We start from the raw sequence: 19,498 nt of genomic DNA on the forward strand, positions 1-19,498 counted from the left end.
CCAAAGTTGCCAAAACTTATAAAATGCCCTAGCTTCGTCACAGTTAGACATAGATTTTCAGTATATTAGACTGTTCTTTTGATAATGATAGCAATTATCCCTGTAGTTTATCCAGATTCCCGATGGTTAATTCTGACTCGATCGCCGAATGACAAGGGCGACGCCATGTTTGTTTATAAACAGTGATAGTAGTCCCTACTTGACCTTTGATATTTGCATCTCTATCCGCATATGACACCAACAGATATCGTTTTTATCCGTTGGCTTTATCCTGCTTTATAAACCATTATATGATAAAGCATATATATGTATTTGGTTCCGTTTGATTCCAACAACAAAACTGGTGAATTTACAGCTGACACTTTCCACTTTGAAAAACGCACCCGATGTTTCACTATATCTGTTTACTCTTAGAACCGTATTATTAGATCGTAGCGTAAATGGCTCGATGCATGTTTAATACTACAAGTTTGTTTCTTAATGTACCAGCTCTACACAGCACGAGATTATATCCATCTATGTAGAGGTGGCATTAGTGTTACTATATGTGCGAGACCTGTACACGTTACTGACAAACTTCACATCATGATTCAAGTACCTACTCAGACCTACTTAAAGAACTCGGACGGCCGCTTACAGAGACAATGCTCTTTTCCTGTTGGTGTAACCGCACAGAATAACTTGGCTGGAAAACGTTCGACCAATGTGATGAAGCAAGTTGTCAGAAATACCCATGCAAACAACTGTTGATAGAATAGAAAATGCGAGATCTACATACTGCTGCCATGAAAGATTACGTATTTCGACACTTCAAAACGAGACAATAAACTATAGTAGATAACATGTACTCGAAAGTATGTACTTACCATGTCGGGAGCTGTAGTCTCTGGCACAAGTAGGAACATATTTCCCCGAGAGTCACACTGATTAGGATATAAAACAATATGCATGTACTCGCTGACTGAGTTATGACAAAAACCACACATTTACTATTAGAAATATGTATATTTATTTTTCGAACGAGGGAATATAGTATGACTGACACACTGACAATATTACATTGTGTGATGTACAGTTGGAACATGCTTTATGGCAGTATAATATATTGTTAAACAAAGTTGTAATTGTATTATATTGTCTCTATTAAGATTAAGTAGAAGTTCAACACATTGTGTTTCAACAATAATTAGTTGTCAGGAATGTATTACCATTTAGTGTAAGAGGTGGTGTGGAACTTACTATGTTTGGATGCTTTTTGAGTCAAGTGTAATATGGAATCGTCTAGAACTGCAGTAGACTAATCCAGCATGGTATGGAACTTTCTAGAAGGTATTTACACTTTATAAGTTAAAGCATGACTCTCTCTCAAATTGCACCAAGACTAGCAGTTGTGTGAAGATCGTGTCTTCATCCTAGATGTCCAGCCAAGGACAATTTTGAAAGCTTGACCACAGTTGTTGTTAGGTGAATATTACTATCACTGACTTTATTGCTATAACCTGCTATTGTATTTTATACTGCAATTGTAATTGTACTGCCTTTTAATTTAAAATTTGAACATCCACCCTTTGCAGTGATTTGTATTGATTGGTTAACCAACTGAATTTTATAGAAACATTGTTAATAACATTTCTTTGTTATTTCTTTATTTACGCTTCATTCTTAGGTAGATCATTTGGTAAACTTATTGTTTTACAGGCAACATTGTTAAAAACATTTCTTTCTAATTTCTTGATTTACGCTTAAGTCTTAGGTAGATCACTTGGTAAACTTATTGTTTTACAGGCAACAAACCATATTTTACCCTGACAGTAATTGGTCCAAATAAGATTAAAATCAGGTGCCAAGTTGTATTTCACACCTCAAATTGAACAAGCCTCTTCGCGCAGAAAACCTTGCAGATGAAAACATCGATCGTCTATACATTGATGAATATCACAATGGCTGGCGAAAACCTTTTAGAATTGTAGACGTTCGATATCAGAAAAATAACTCATTAAACGTAAAATAAACTATCTATTTTGTTGTTACACTTTCAGACTGAAGTCAATCATTTACGGTCAGTGACAATCGGCACAAATAAGCATTCAAGGAAATCACTTTATCATATAACAACATTGACAGCCTGAAATATATTATCCCATTCATGCTTATTAAAAATACTTCGAGTATAAAGGATTTTCACTTTTCATATCATACGTTACAGCATAACGAGTGTGTTTACCTACATTAAAAACATTTTTTCCTGCCAAACTGTCCCCCAACTCTTGTTCACCAGTCTGCTGCAAGCCCCAAACAAATATATAATATCATATGTAAACTTTTGAGTAGTTTTTAATCATTAGCTATTTTTTTTAGTTTGTCAATTTCGAATGAGTTATCAGTTGTAGTATGATACAAGGAGGCATATGATCTGGTACATAATGGTATAACGGTAAATATAAAACGTCAAAGCCAGTTTCGACACATGGTATTCGCGAAAAGGGTAAGCATGTCCTGCCCAACCGGTAGCACCCGCCACACACAATTTGCATAAAGAGGTTGTTGAGTTGCCTGACAGCGCACATTAGTATTCTTGTCACGTACTCGAACACTATTTCATATGACAGGTGATGACATACCTGAATATAATATCTGACTCATTGAAACTGCCTTCTCATTGACTGTTGTTTGATGTTGGGATGCATGGGACCTTGACCTTCAACAGAGGCCACCCAAAATGAAAAGAAAATCTTGTGGAATCCAAATCATAAATACAGACATTGTGAACAATGATGTTCTGAGGTCAATTTCACAGATATTGACCTTCACCTCCACTCACCCATATGCCCACATATGTCGCGTTACAAATGTAAATCTCTATACTGTGCAGATAATACGTTCTGAATAAATAAACATTAACTGTGTTCACTCATCCAAATATGTTATGAATTTAAATGATGGAGGTATAAAATATTTCAAAGATATTTACGAGGGTCCCTTGGTTGTGGGTTCGCTAGAAAGTATATTCGAAAATGGGAATCTAGTTAATCCTTTAATGCACGTCACTTATTAGATAAGATGAAAGAATGTCATCCTGTAAATTCCTGTCGTCTGTTTTGACATGAAATGACAAATGCAATTTTGTCAATATATTTTGCTCTGAACATTTATGTTAGTTGCAACTTACATTCAAATGTGCTTACCGACCGACTGACAAAGCAGCACTTTCTTAATTTATTAGCTTCCTGGTAATGTGGCCGGTAGGTTGACAGTTTCAATTAGTGGATGTTACTGTCATTTGAAACCTTTAAGTGACCAATCAGAATCAAGTATACTAATTCACGGCAAAATTGTGGTTTCACACGTCTCCATTAGTAAGGTAGAAAAGGCTATCGACTATTATGTTTATCGTAGGGTCGGTCATTAACCAAACTCACACAATGAAGCGTTCTCTCCGGTCATTATATTATAACATGATTGTCAACTTTGTAACGTGTTAGTATGTATATCCTGCATTGTAGCTTTTTCGAAATAGATATAGTTGAAAAAAGATTACAGCTCTACCTTTACATGTCATTTTCTTTAATGTTTGTGATGTTGACAATCATATCTGGCTTCAAATCTAAACCACAATCCAGTTATTCTGCAGTTACAATGAAGAGAGTATTTCCCCTTGATGAGTCAAGCATATATCACATATTATATTGCTAGCGCTCAACAAAATTGGGGGCATGGGTGGCCCAGTCGTCTAAGGCGCTGCGATTTGCTGTGCAGAGTTGCATCCCTTGTGCACGCCAGAAACCTATGATTGTTGGTTCGAATCCAGGTTCGCCCCGATTATGTTTCTAGGTTTGTCAGCAGTATACCCGTACTCGTGGGTTACACCGAAGTGGTAAACGTCTGAGACCTGCATCACTTCGGGCTTTCCTACCACATTAAGCTGACACGCCGTGATATAACTGAAATACGGTTAAACGCGGCGTTAAACACAACTCACTTACTCACTCAACAAAATCCAAAGCTTTAGCTTTCCTTATGTGTGTCTCCACGTTAGTGTTGCATGAAGAAGAAATAATGTTTATCATCAGATTGTTTGAAAATGACCGGTTCAACAGGTTTATTTTCCCCTTTTGCATAGTTTTCAAAATCTTTGTCTCAACCATCGCTGAAAGGTTTACAGATGAAATATGGATAGTCTTGACATTTCACGAGTGGGCGAATTAAAACATACAAACATTACGCCACCCTTGATTACAATATGTGTCCCATCTTGACAGTAATAATGCTCTAGTATGTACATTATCACATGGGAAAATTGTCTAAATCAACGAATTAACTCATAAGTAGATTACTGATATACTTATTCAATTGAGGGGAAAGAGATATTTAGGTGCAGACAGAATTACATCTGCAAAAGATACGTTATGTATCTTTGTTGATATATTCACATTGAAACATGTAGCATGGAGAACAACGAAATTTCACAGCTCGGATATTTTTCTTGATAAGTATACTTTTTCATCCATCCCAAATTCTTACAAATATATTATTCGACTTACCGAGATAGAAAATAGAAACGTTAACTCCATTTAAAACCTGAATAGCACCAGTACAAATGTACACCTGTAAAGTTTATCTCCTAAATAATAAGTGCAACGTTTGAAGGCTTCTGTCATAACTTTACCTGCAGAGATTTCTATTTATACATAACCTAGTCTAGATATTATAGTTATTGATTGGTGTGTAAGTTGCAAAAGGTCGTTGACAGTCAGGAAAAGTTGCAAAATAGTTTGAATGTAATCTCCTTTCTATATGATTAATGTATGGCATCCGGGTTAGCCGGTATCTGAGTGTTGTAGATGTTGTTATATTGTGAGGAGGAAAATAAAATCATGATTTATGAAGCAGTAAGAAATAACTTGAAGGCATATGTGTCGAAAATTGAATATTTGAGCATGCGAATTGTGTTGTACGACCTCAATTCGACAGGGTCACCCGTCAAAGATATGATCCTTCGACTGATTGCACTGCCTTTTGTGTTTCTAATTATCGGAAATGGTGTCATCTTGACCAATGAGGTATCTAGTGAACTTGTCAATGCACCAGTGTTTGTGAAAATATGCCAAAACCTATGACACCAGTTGCCCGATCATCGAGTAAACCCTTTTAGAGTCAAAGGTACAGTAGTCAAAATTAGTACAGTACATACAACATGCCACGGACTCCAAGAGATACCTATCTTCAGTAGGTAGGGCAACCTACTCATACATGGTGTGAGTGAAGATGTGAAAGATTCTTGCGATGTTGGTAAGCAGAAAGTAGCAGTAAGTAAGACATGGGCGATACTCTGGGGTAATACTAGTTTAATTTAAAATTCCATTAACAAAATTTGGCTTTGATTAGGGATTTGGGAAAAAACTATATTCTGTTGTTGACAAGGAAGGCAGTTTCTTTACGATATATAGTGTGTGTATTTAGTTTCATCCATCCAGAATCTTGTCAGGTTATGACGAAAAAACACTCAACATGGCGTGGTAATATTGGTTACATTTATTACTTGGTGTGCTGGAAAAGTGCCATGTTATAACTACATGGATGTTGATATTTAGTGAAGTCAAGTCGAAGCCATAGATGACATCATGCGTTATGTAGATGGAGTGGAATTATACGGATATATTAATTTGTTGTGAAAACAGCCTCCAGCGATCAAGTCATAAATACCTTTGGCAGATCCATCATGGAAATGAGTTTCCTGTTTGACATACAAATTGTTAATGGCAGGCTTGGATCAGATTAGATTGACTTTACTTTCATTGGACACAGCAAGGATTCGAACCCCTTATCATGGGTTTCGTACATCCTAAACACGATAAAGATGTTAATATAGATTGCCTTATGATTTATTTAATTAAAACGTTGTCGTAAAATAAACAGTACAGTGATTTTAGATGAGACTCGACCATGTTAGCTGATATTATGCAATAATTGCACGGGTAAATAGGTCGTTTTGAGTTATGACCCTTTTCCTACTATGAACACTATGTACTGTGTACCATGTACACTATGAACGAGTTCTACCGGCAGGGCAGGACATGCTAACCCCTGAATACCTAGTGTCACACTGATTTTCAGTGATCCGTTCCAATAATTTTCACAGCTATTTTGCCTTTTACGCCTAGTGGAATCTGTTGACGTTTTATATTTACGTTAACTGAGTCGATGTTTCTGCTGGTTGACTGGAGAGTTTAAGCATAAGTTCGTGAACATTTATCATTCAATCAGCTACAAAAGGAATTACATTTATTTCTCTACTTTTGAGCTTCAGGATATCTGCATTTGTACACAACGGAGTTTGGCCCTCTAACCACGCCTCTGTGGCAGTCTTTATGTCCTCGTCATCCTGTAAGCGCCTTCAGATTTCATTTGCCAGAACAGGAAATAATCACTGGGGGCTAAGTCTGGGCTGTAGAGTAGGTGATTTCATTGTACAGCCCAGACTTAGTCCCCAGTGATTATTTCCTGTTCTGGCAAATCATACGCTCATGAACATTTATAGTCAGCTATAAAAGGAATTTAAAATGACCTTGCGAAATGAACATAGTTCTAATACAATGTTTTTCTTTACTTTTGAGTAGCAGGATTTCTGCATTTGTACAAAACAGATTTAGTTCAAAATTAATATATCGTTCTTATTTTCAACAAGTGCATAATCGTGCCACTGACGCCCATCACTTGATTGTGTGGTTCTCATAAAGGTGTCACGTAGACTTATTTCCACATGTCAGGAAGACAAATTAAATAATTCAGTAACATATGGAGATAAGATCTTACAAGCGATCATTTTCATAAATCTGTTTACATGTTCAATGCCATCAGGTCCAATAACTTTAGTAAAAGCATTTGACAAGAAGACATCACACATATTTTCCTGACAGAAAACTACATGTATGATCTCGGAGCGCATGTCGTTAAAGCATATTCTGTTAAAGAAGAGGGACTATCTGCTTTGTCAACCTGTGCCTGTTAACAAAAGTGCTGATTAAGATTACTGGCTATATCAACATCTATATCATAAAGAGTATAAAAACATACTAGCGGAAAAGAAGAAACGAAATTACAAGATGCCATGTTTAACTTACCTGTAAACTATTTATTGTTGCCTTGTTCACTTGCATTATCACATTTTGCTTTTCTTACCCTCGAAATAACCTGATTCCTAAGTTGCCTTAACTTAACGCCAATTACTTGGTACACATATTTTCACAGCTATTTTAACTTTGACGCCAAATGTAATCTGTTGACATTTTATATGTACGTTAACTGAGTCGATTATCACATTATTGCATTATCAAATTTTGCCTTTCTTACCATCGAAATAACCTGATTTTTAAGTTGTCTTAACTTGTGTAGTTGGTACACGCCTTTCATAACATTTAATTGTCGCTTTCTCTATGCAGACAATTTTGTCGCACAACATATTATCTGTCGTTTCACGTTTCAGTTTATCTGAACATGTACACGTGCATGCCTGAAGTACAAAGGGGACATATAACAAAGATACTAGTATTTAAAGCTTAATTTACATTATTCGATAACAGATTTTCAAGGAACGGAATTTTCATGTCTATTTTATTCTCATTTTTATGTATCTTTGCAGGTCGAATACTACCAAAATGTCCTATAGAAGATAGTTTGAATACTATATCTATTAGCATCACATTAATCTCACATGAGCACATGAACAGTTATTAGTCTGAATACCCATTATATCCGCAAACCATTTGATATATTTTCGAAGTCGGCCTGACTTGTTCTCATTAGTGCAGAGTTATGTTAAGCTCAAGCATAGCGCACAATCTTGATATAGGACCATGAGCCTGGACTGAAGCTATATAGAGATATGCTGGCGATGAGGCTTATAACAGTTTGCAGTGTAAGATATAAACCAACCTGAGGTTAATGGCGTTGTCTTATGATTACCAGTAGGTCCATAATAGCTTATGTCAAGGAAACAGATTAAGTGGCTAAATCGGGGAAAGAAAAGGTGCAGAACATAACTCAAATGTTTACGGTCAGATAAACCGATTGTGTCTTTATCTAAATATGTGTACTTGGATGTGGGAACGTATCCGGACTTTGAAAACATTAAAACGCCAGGTGAGTGAGGGGGTTAATATTTAACTTCACATTGGCAATGTTTCAGCCATATCGTGACGAGAACTTATACATGATAATACATATATATAGACTAAATAAAAACCTGTCATCGATGGACAGTAAAATAACTAGAAGATCACAGGTTAATATTTAGAACTAGCAAACAATCACAACAGAGATATCACCACATGTAACAATACAATATAGAAACGGTTATAGATCGCCAGCAACTGAAGATAAATCACAACACTTGGGATCATGGGGACTTATGGTACCTTTCCTACCTGTATGGACACCAGGATTTACACCATCCTTTCAGTGGATGGCTCATGACAGCTGAATGAACAAAAACACGCTCAATGTACAGTGAATACCACAATAGTCATTCATATAGGGTCTTTCAACTCTCTGTATGACACGGCTAGACACGCGAAAACGGAAAAAGCAATAAGTTTCCTGGTGCACAGACACGCCGCCATGGAAGGGGTCAGACTGGCTTTCGTGCTCTGTCTCTATGTTCTGCACATTACATCAGGTATGTGTCTATCTTATAACTTAGAAGGAACATCTTGTATACCGAAAATGGATTTGAATAACAATACTGTCATGTGATCAGTGACGCGGTTTCGTTATTGCTTTCACTCCTGTGGAAGACATAAATGCCTCTTTTTGTACACAAATATATCAAGAAAACTTGATTGAAACAGACTGAAATAAAAGCCATCTTGTTATATAAATAACGTGAAGAATAACTTCTCAGAATACAAAAGGTCCCCCTCTTGTCAGTACACTAGTCCCCCTCTTGTCAGTACACTAGTACGTCCTCTCTTCATAGTAAGCACATCCACTCCAGTAAGCACTCACGGACGTCCTCTCTAGTCAGTCCACGATCACGTCCTCTCTAGTCAGTACACAATCACGTCATTTCTAGTCAGTACACAATCACGTCCTTTCTAGTCAGTACACAAGTCATTCCTCTCTAGTCAGTACACAATTGCGTCCTCTCTAGTCAGTACACAAGTACACCCTCTCTAGTCAGTACACAAGCACGTCCTCTCTAGTGAGTACACACTGACGTCCTCTCTAGTCAGTACACAAGTACGTCCTCTCTAGTGAGTACACACTGACGTCCTCTCTAGTCAGTACAAAATCACGTCCTCTCTAGTCAGTACACAATCACGTCCTCTCTAGTCAGTCGACAAGTCATTCCTCTCTGGTCAGTACACACGCACGTCCTCTCTAGTCAGTACACAAGTACACCCTCTCTAGTCAGTACACAAGTACACCCTCTCTAGTCAGTACAGAAGCACGTCCTCTCTAGTCAGTACACAAGCACGTCCTCTCTAGTCAGTACACAAGTACGTCCTCTCTAGTGAGTACACAAGTACACCCTCTCTAGTCAGTACAGAAGCACGTCCTCTCTAGTCAGTACACAAGTACACCCTCTCTAGTCAGTACACAAGCACGTCCTCTCTAGTGAGTACACAAGTACACCCTCTCTAGTCAGTACACAAGCACGTCCTCTCTAGTCAGTACACAAGTACACCCTCTCTAGTCAGTACACAAGTACGTCCTCTCTAGTCAGTACACAAGTACACCCTCTCTAGTCAGTACAGAAGCACGTCCTCTCTAGTCAGTACACAAGCACGTCCTCTCTAGTCAGTACACAATCACGTCCTCTCTAGTCAGTACACAAGGGCGCTCCCTTTGGTCAGTACACAATCACGTCCTCCATATAAAGTACCCTATACGTGTAATATGTATGACCTTTCCTTATTGTGAAGGTAATATGCTCCATTAGAAAATGACAGGGGAAAATATAATCATGTTCTCGGACAGTTTGTTGTATTTTAATCCTTATTATCTAGACTTGTAAGCCTGGAGCATTTGACTTCCTTGTCTGTTTGTTCAATATGTCACTTTGTTAACATTGAGTTTTTGTAACCAGCTGTAAATAAAGATCATATAGTCCATCAGTAACAAGGATAAATTCATCATTATGTGTGCCTGACTTGGCGAATGTCAATGACTAAGTCGGATAAATCCCTGCATTACAGAAGGACATAATATTTCCCACGTAATTTGAGATATATTATGATAACTATCATTTCATCATTAATTACATGGAGTATTTGGTGCATCCTTGTCACGCTTAGCGTTCACCACAGGATTGACACGTGGCAACAAATCAAGAAATATTTCTGATATGATACCCCTGTTAAGTAACAAGATGTAGTCCTCATGACACATGCATGTTCGGCGACTTGTGTTACTGTTGTTATCTGATATATACTTCTGACACAGGCGTCTGTCCGGATATTACATGTGTCTCCAAATGTCGCTGTCTATGTCATGTATAATACAATGTACTGTTTACTGAAGTCAGCAGTCGCAGATGTACATGCGACTACACTGAATGTCTCTGTTATAATAGACTAACAGGTAGTGTACGTGTCCTGGTGGTACATGCAAATACCTGTTGCAGTGTATTTGTAGAATATCATACTTCAGTTACAACTAACCTAATGTTACATACAGTCTACCAGTGTCACTGACTACATGTGATATATAAGTCTGTCTTAATTGCCATTATATTACATATGACAACACAGTGTCTATCTCTGTTATAATACTCCTGTAACAGGCAGTTGTCCCGGTGGTATATGCAGATACCAGTGTCAGTGTCTTTTTCCCTACACCTGTCCTGGTGTTACATAGGGTTAGCGGTGCCACTGGTTTTATGATGCTTCCGTTACAAGCGACTGTCGTGATAGGACATTTGCATAGCAGTGGAACTGTATATTTCTGAAATATGCTTCTATAACAGGCGGCTGCCCTTATATTTACATTGCATATGGCCACAAGGGTCACTGTCTATCCCTTATAAACTGCTTCTGTTACACGTATCCTGGTGGTACACACCAATGTCACTGTCTATCTATGATACAAAACTTCTGTAATAGGCGGCTATCCTGATATTACATATGGCTGCCAGTGACAATGTCTATGATATTCTACTGCTTTTACAACTGTCCTGATGATACATATGTCAGTGTCACTGTCTATGATATTATGCATATATGTACCAGGCAGCTGCCCTGATTGTACATACGGCTACCAGCGTCACTGTCTATGATATAATGCATACATATTCCAGGCAGCTGCCCTGATGGTACATACGGCTACCAGTGTAGTTACAACTGCAACTGTCTCGTCGCCACGTGTGATTCTAGAGATGGATGCAGATCTAGAAATCAGACCTGCAACAGTGGGTGGTCAGGACCGACATGCCAGAAATGTAAAGCATTCAATTTTGTATATCAGTGAACGTTTGACTCTAAATCAGCTTAACACAATCAGTGTGTTAACGATAATTCTTATCTGAATATTGTCAAAAGTCGATAACAACAAAAAGAATCGTTTATTTTCCTCGAATGTTCATATCGTCACTACAATTCATTCTCTCCTTTGAAATATTTTTTTAAAACATCAAAATCCATGCATTTATTGCTTGAAGTTATCATCTTTGATGTTTTAGCAGTAACGAGTATACCTTTCACATCAGATAAATGTCAGTGCAACGTCTTACATGAAGACAGCGACGTCCGTTATATCAAGGTGTTTCAGTTTCATGTGGGGAGAATGCCCGAAGTGATGCTTTGGTACACGGGTATGGTTCTGTCCAACCATAAATCATCAGGGCGAATCTGGGAGTCAAATCCACAATCCCCGATTACTTGCAGGCCTCGGGGACGGCCCCTCGGGGACATCCTTCTACACAGCGAATTGTAGTTACATCGCCTAACACGCCTGCGCTGTCTGTTCACAGTTTCCCCCAAACAAGCAAAGTGTAGGCCAGCATATAGCATGTATCACAACACCTCATCTGAAGGTGTGATCCTCTGTTTCCGAACATTACATTTGATACATTTTCTGTTGTGAAACTAAGTTGCACACCGACCTATGGTTGTTCTATACTCTAACATTATATGTTATGGCAGACAACAAAGCACTCAACAAACCAACATCAGCCAGTAGCATCTTTCTCAATCAGTCACCAAGTAAGGCTGTGGACGGAGTTACCAAAGCGAACTATAGCTACTGCTTTCATTCAGCCTACAACGACGCTAGTATAACAGTTGCGTGGTGGAGAGTGGATCTGAGTGAGATGACACAAATTCATGACGTCACCATTTACTTCAGGAGAGACCGTGAGTCGTTTACATCCAACTGTAAAGACTAGTTTATGTCTTCTTACGACGTCACATAAAGCCAATAACCACCACTGTGCAGTTTATGCTAAAACTACGTTAACCGGTTTCAAACGACTTGGAACTTAGACCTTGTCCCAGGGTTTGTCAAATCTAGAAAGGTGGCGTTCGCTCAGTTCTGAGACTAGCTATTTGTTCATGGCTTCAGTATTGTACACAGGCATACATGAAACTTACTTCGTAATGATTTCCAAAGATTAGAAATTTCTGAACATCGGTCTTATTTGGTATTTTACAAAATATGTAGGCTGGAGTAATTGCGCAACGGTTGGAAGTTGCAGGTATTATAAGGGTACAAACACAGGCCCCTCCTACCGATAGCCCATTCATATCTGTCGAGTGTGTTAGGTGGACTACAGCAATGCGTGGAATAAAAACGCAATCGACTGACCATTATGTTTACAAACAAGCGGAATGCCGCATCCCCAACTTTCAGAACCCCCATCCAACCCCATCCTCAGCCTTATGTCCGATAGGCATATTTTATGATGTCGTCAGTTTGATTGTTTGTTTGTTGTTTAACGCCGCACTCAGCAATACTCCAGCTATATGACGGCGGTCTGTAAATAATCGAGACTGGACCAGACAATCCAATGACTGACATTACGAGCATCGATACGATGCCGTGTATTAACCATAGTCAGCAAGCCTGACCACCCGATCCCATTAGTCGCCTCTTCCGGCCAGCTTGCATTTTGGGTTGCTGAAGACCTATCTCCCGGATCTTCACAGGTCTATTTCATGATGAACAAAGTTGTTGCATATATATACATGTTTAAGGTATAAAACATATATGAGTGATCCTATTTTCATGAATATACATTTTACTAATTAAGACATTTATATTAATTTTGACATGTAACAGATAAAGTTCGTCGGAATGGTATCCAGATCTACATAGCTGAAACTGACGCCTCCCCACCTGCCGGAGACCACTGCTACAACGTGACAGGGAAGGCGGACGGGACAGATATACCTTATGTTTTGAACGTTACGTGTTCTGGTAAAGGGCGCTATCTAGTGCTGTACACAACTGTAAAAAGCAGAGGTGACACAGTACCTAGTATGGATTTCTGTGAAGTGCAGGTTTACGGTAGGAATCATGTTTGATATCATATATAACTCATCGATCTCCAAATTTTGATTTTTCATATGTTCATTTAAATATCAATATGCTCTTTATTTTCTGCTGTTCTAAACGCGTTCCTTGGAAGGCATCGACCTGGTCCTGTACACCATTACTTTAATCAACGAAAGTATCAATGTTAACAATACCCATCCTGGATTTCTGTGAAGTTCGGGTAACTGTAGGAATTATGTTTAGTATGTATATTGAGGTGTAAAACATGTCCCGTGTTTTGAATGTACAGCAAGAATGTTACACGTAAATCTAACGCTGTTAAATCGAATTTGTGGAACCGAGCGCGCGGCGTGAGGCGTAATATGTTAAAAAGCTTAAAATATCAGGGATATAATGGATGAGGTGGCAAGGGTTGAATTTGAACAAAGTATGTCGCTGTGCATTCTCAAGCATTGGTTTTACATAAATACTATTCATTTGCACATATGAGAGGCTATAAAGTGTATTCTAGGCTTCTGTATAAAGGTTTAAGCATAAACTGGTCATCCCAAAAGAACATCCTAATGAAACAAGTTTTGCAGGGCTCAGCTATAGTGAGTGAGTGAGTGTGGTTTTACGCCGCTTTTAGCAATATTCCAGCAAATGGGCTTTACACATTATACCCATGTCGGGAATCAAACCCAGGGCTTTAACCACTAGGCTACCAGACCGCCCCCAGCTTTAATTTTCAATGAAGTCACAGTGCTCAACACAAAAGCTCTTTATCCAAATTGCACTCGCCACATTTCAATCTCTATGTTGTCCCCAACAGTTGAATTACTACTTTATTACTTTGTCGATTTATATCGTGTTTAGTGAAAATGTATTGCAATACTTTGAAAATTATAGCAACAGCAACGCGACATATTGTAACCTTCACGTATGCATATTATTATTTCAGAATGCCTACAGACAATCATTCAGAAAATAGTAATAAGATTAGTTTCCTATATGATGCGGCCGTTAAATCGGCTTTTGTAATCAGAATGGTCAGTTAATAATTTGTAAGGTGGTAGACCTTGAATCTCCATATATGCATATTCATATTCAAAACAGTTTTCTCTATGTATTTGTCCAGGAACACCTCACCTCAGTAATGAGTATGCGCAGCTGCAGTTGCAAGAGTGTCACTACATTTTCATAAGAAATAGGGAAGCTTCAACAAAAACAAATGAAACAATAGATACTATTGTGAATCCTAAATTCCACTTTAAACACAGGGGCATCGGTCGACAAGTAGTCTAAAGCGCTGCATTTCACCCAACATATTTGCCCTCAGCCAAAGAAATGCATGTTATTAATGAGACGGGTAATAACAACCAGGGAAAAGAATGGCAACAAACGCTTCAGAGTAAATTTGTGTGTAGTTGTATTCAATATTCGTATAGTTACGTACGTTTAGCACAGTTCTCGCTGCACACTACTATTACTTCATTGATACTGGTTTTACTAATTTTAACAACATATTTCTTAAATGAGTTTACATAAGCGATTATATGAAGTTTATTACATTGTTATGCATTCTATAATACAGGAGAGCGAGAAAGGGGAACAAAGAAGATTAAAAAGGAACTAATTACAAACCATCATTACACAAATTTCAATTTACACATTTGTGTTGTATACTTTAATCCGTGTAAATGCGAGTACATGTTTAACGTGAATGTTTTCATAGTAGGTAAAGTGCATATGACATTCCTGATCCCTCATCAATAGTCTGCGGTCCTGGTACTTTCGGCTCTGACTGTGACAACTACTGCCACTGTGACGGTGAGGTATGCGACTACGTGAGTGGCATCTGTCCGAGTGGAGATTGTCTACCAGGCTGGCAGCAAGACAAGTGTGACACAGGTTCCTATTTGATTTTGTGCTGATATATTTCATCAAGAATCAACCTTCAGGATATTATATATGTCTGTATAATTAATACCCCAAACTAACAATAAAAACAATCGAGGGCATACAGCTCATTTGTAACTATATTAAAAACCATCATATTTTCAGAGTGTATCCCCGGCGATTATGGACGAAACTGTAATACGAAATGCGCTGACAGGCACTGCAAGACCGACAACTCCACCTGTGACCACGTGACAGGGGAGTGTGTTGGGGGTTGTTTGACAGGGTGGAAAGGAACAGACTGTACACAGAGTAAGACCATAATGTACTAACAACAAATCAATACCTGGCCTTACCTGCTGGAAATGCCTCCAGGTATCTCAAACACAATTTGATGCACCTAACCATAGGTTCAAGCTTGACACTAATAAGGGTATAAATATATTTAAATAAGTCATAGTTCCTATGTATTTGATGCATGGTACAAATGTATCCATAAACACGTTCTAGAATGCTTACTTACCTACGGAGACGACTGTGCTTACCTGTGCTCTGACAGACACTGCAGTGAGTCATCACCATGTGATCACGTGACCGGGAAGTGTGAACGCGGCTGCAATGCCGGATGGATAGACACTGACTGTACAACAGGTGACACACTTATTTTATATTTTGAGTCAACAACTTCTTGTGTGCCCCTCTGGCCATATAGTTTAACAACACGGTAGCAACGGTAGCGTTGTTCACATGGTAACCTTCTGCTTTGCTGTATGGCAGTTACCTTCAGGAACTCTCTTGCCATCATCGCCGAAGCCTCGTAGCCCTTACTCTATTTAGCTCCGTGTGAGGTCCGATGTTATGTAAATGTTGCAACGGAACTTATGATACAAACTTTCGGTGTGCAGGAAACGTGGTTTGTGGTCTTGTGGCCGGATCAGGTAATTCACGTTCTAAATCTTTACTGGTGAACAGTGTCAAATCTGTGAAGTATCATCAGTGTGTACAAAAGTGCGAAAATATTATGGAAGACCTTTATGTAATATGCCTGTGTTTCATTGTTTTCAAAGGTGAGATACTGTAAAAGTAATAATATCGTGATATGCCAAACGTATATTTGTACATGGAATAATGTTTTGTCACTCGGGATGGGTGTAATTGTGGTGGAGTTGTCAGTTAGTGTGAATCAGAGTAAGGACACATGCTGTTTGAATGATATCACTTCATTACTTAAGACCTGAATTGCTAACCTTCAGAATGCAAGCCTGGAACATTTGGGCCTGACTGTTCTCGTTGCGGCCACTGTGACGTCACATGTAATGTTGGCGATGGGCACTGTCCAGGAGAGTGTCTGGACGGCTTTACCGGTGACCGATGTGATGTGGATGTCAGAGGTTCGAATACCGTTAAACCTTTTTTTTGTGCTTATGCAGTCCCTTATAAAATAAATCAACATAAGAACCGCATATTAAATGTAGTTTGATGTTAAACATTTATCGCACTAACACAGTTTTCATGGCGCAATATATATACGTAAAGCTGGCATATGGATGACGCAAAATATCTTATGTGCAGCATAACATAATGTTTCTATTAATGTGTCTCATGGCATTTAATCCAGTGTCACCTGTAACAAGTGGTGTCATCGGGGGAGCAGTAGGAATGGCTGTGATGTTGTTGCTTATTGCTGGACTGACCACATGTCTGCTTCGAACTGGAAGGTAACAGCACGCATTTTATAAACGTTATGCGTTCGGTATTAAAATAATTTTTTTCCGAATAATTCAAGCATTTGAGTTTTTATGGGATTGTCCACTATACTTTCCTGTTTCAGACTGACGTGGCGATCATCAGCTTGCACAGGTCCTACAGACGGGAGAAATAAGGCCGTTACAGGAGACACTGGGGAGATTCCTGCACACGCGCATGTGTCCTGTGTTGATGGTCAAGACTATGCTGAACTGAATGACCTTACAAGAGAGGGAGATAAGGTGTCAACGTATGATGTCATTAAAAACTAAGAATATGCAATTAATCTAATCTAAGAATCACTTGTCTGTGCAATCACGATAATGTTATGCCACGTATCGTTCTATAATTGTATAAATAAACACGCTATTCTCTTGTAGAAAACTAAAGTATAAACTAGAAATCAAAGTTTGACAAATATCTCAAGCTAAATTTCCATGGGACCGCAGTCGAGGGCACAAGCATATGGTTGTAGTGTTGACTCACTGCAGATATACATAAATAAGTCAGCAGAATTGTCAATGACAAATGACAAATTGAGTCTGGGTAATTTTCACTTAAAAAACAAAATGTAAAATGCATCATGAAATGAAATGATATGGTTCCGTCACTATTTCTTCCACAAAATATATTGATCCGGTTTCAAGCATGGTTTTCTTAGAAGTGAGTAAGGAGGTTTTAACAGTGCTTTGAACATCATTGTTACACCACGTCGTATTGGTTGGACGTGCAAAGAACCCCAAAATGAGGCAATAGATACCTTGTTGTATAATTGTGTTTGCTGAATAATTTCCCAACAACTTTTCTTGAAACCAGGAAAAAAGATTCACAATCATGTACCTTATTGATGTTGCTTTGTATGTTGCTTGTAAAGATGTCAAAATGGAAAATTATCAGTATCAGATTACATATTTTTGCGAAATACATGCATTGTATGTCTATGCCGAGATCAGCGTGATAAACGGACGTTTATCAAAACGTTCAGAACGTGTTTTAGCTTCCATGTGTTCCATGCCAACGAATCCTGAAAAATAACAATAATAACCTCCTTTTATTGATTGCATTATCACGTGTCAGAGTAGTAAAGCGTAATGTATTCTCATTTGCGTCTTCACTGTTGTGTTTTTAACAAGTGTTTGGCAGTTATCGTGAGTAAAGTAAAGCAAGGATAAGAGTACGCAGAATGGTATGGTATTTGATTGTATGGTACTAGTGTTCAACATGGGCCACAAATGCCTGACATGCGGTGCAAAATGTTTGAAGGGAAGCAATTCTTGTTCACATAATGTCCCAGTTAACCTTGCTCCACTGATTGCTATACATGAAGTAATGCATATTATTTTGTTTGCCATTTCATGTTATATGTGTATGGTCATATTCTTCTGTACTTTGTATTTTGATTTGATGAATTTGTATTGTTCGTTGTTTATACATGTCCTTTTTTGTCGTTTTTATCTAACGCTGTAATGCTATGTGACAATGACGTAAAGTATAATACTTATAATGTAAACAGTAAGATTATATTCTGAGACGTTATGGAAAGAGACCTTAACTGGATCGAAGTTATGTTTTTTGGCAGTAATGATCCTTAGTATATGAAGTATGAAATTGTCCGATTATGTACTTTTTGCAATGATACGTGTTCCTTTTGTCATTTACCTTGAGACTCTCGCTAGATTATGCGTTTTTCAGTAGTCTCCTTCAGGTGAGTCATTGTAATGATTAGTATCTGTAATTTAACTGTAAATATGTACCTTGAAATCCTTGTCAGTCACCACTATCGCGATATTCCTTAACAATATTTGTTTGATCATTAGGATAGATTGAATTACCTTGTTTTGCGTTCTTAAAATTACAAACTAAACATATATTTTTTTGCAAATGTATACGTGTATTTCTTGTAGTTCGAAATATATGCCCTTTTGGGATTGTGGGATTCTGGATTTGAAGTGGTCCCCTCAAACGTTTCTTTTTGAATCGGTAGTCAGGCTGGGTGGCGTGTCATCACATCCCGACGGCGTCGATTGTTAATATCAATCACTGATATCTGGGCCAGACTCGATTATATACAGGCCTCCACCTTCATATAGCTGGAATATTGCTGAGTGCAACAAACAAACGAGCAGTATTGAAAAAAAATAGTTATAGTTAAAACTTTGTAAAAAAAAAACCAAACAGTTGTGGAGTTTACTCATATTCATATAATTTTAGGTTAAGCTCGCAAAGGTAAACAAGTAACCATTCACATTTGGTATAAAATATGTTAAAACCCGCACTCCTCGGCACGGTGCTTTCGCTTTGACAGTTTTTGCAAGAACCGTGCACGCGAAAATAAAATCATTGAAGAAATCAAAAATTGTGTATTGAATACATTAAGACATGT

General features: G+C 38.2%; 1 protein-coding gene across 1 annotated transcript; it reads left to right on the forward strand.

Annotated features, from left to right (window-relative positions):
• Nucleotides 1–8,613: 8,613 nt before the first annotated feature.
• On the forward strand, nucleotides 8,614–18,077 carry LOC139478689 (multiple epidermal growth factor-like domains protein 10). Its single transcript, XM_071261267.1, has 10 exons — nucleotides 8,614–8,674; nucleotides 11,297–11,437; nucleotides 12,141–12,350; nucleotides 13,276–13,503; nucleotides 15,247–15,381; nucleotides 15,535–15,681; nucleotides 15,880–16,020; nucleotides 16,623–16,760; nucleotides 16,988–17,087; nucleotides 17,201–18,077. The coding sequence occupies exons 1-10, from the start codon at nucleotides 8,617–8,619 to the stop codon at nucleotides 17,385–17,387; spliced, it is 1,485 nt and encodes a 494-aa protein (XP_071117368.1). The 5' UTR covers nucleotides 8,614–8,616; the 3' UTR covers nucleotides 17,388–18,077.
• The last annotated feature ends 1,421 nt before the right edge of the window (nucleotides 18,078–19,498 follow it).

This window comes from Haliotis cracherodii, unplaced genomic scaffold (assembly GCF_022045235.1).
Source record: "Haliotis cracherodii isolate W230 unplaced genomic scaffold, xgHalCrac1.p SCAF_4, whole genome shotgun sequence".
Classification (NCBI taxonomy): Eukaryota; Metazoa; Mollusca; class Gastropoda; order Lepetellida; family Haliotidae; genus Haliotis; species Haliotis cracherodii.

What these genes read in the sequence shown, in the direction of transcription:
- LOC139478689 (XM_071261267.1), top strand. Translation starts at nt 8,617, where the DNA reads ATGGAAGGGGTCAGACTGGCTTTCGTGCTCTGTCTCTATGTTCTGCAC. An exon ending in CATTTACTTCAGGAGAGACC is followed by an intron (nt 12,351 to 13,275) that starts GTGAGTCGTTTA and finishes GACATGTAACAG; the next exon opens with ATAAAGTTCGTCGGAATGGT. An exon ending in GCAAGACAAGTGTGACACAG is followed by an intron (nt 15,382 to 15,534) that starts GTTCCTATTTGA and finishes TCATATTTTCAG; the next exon opens with AGTGTATCCCCGGCGATTAT.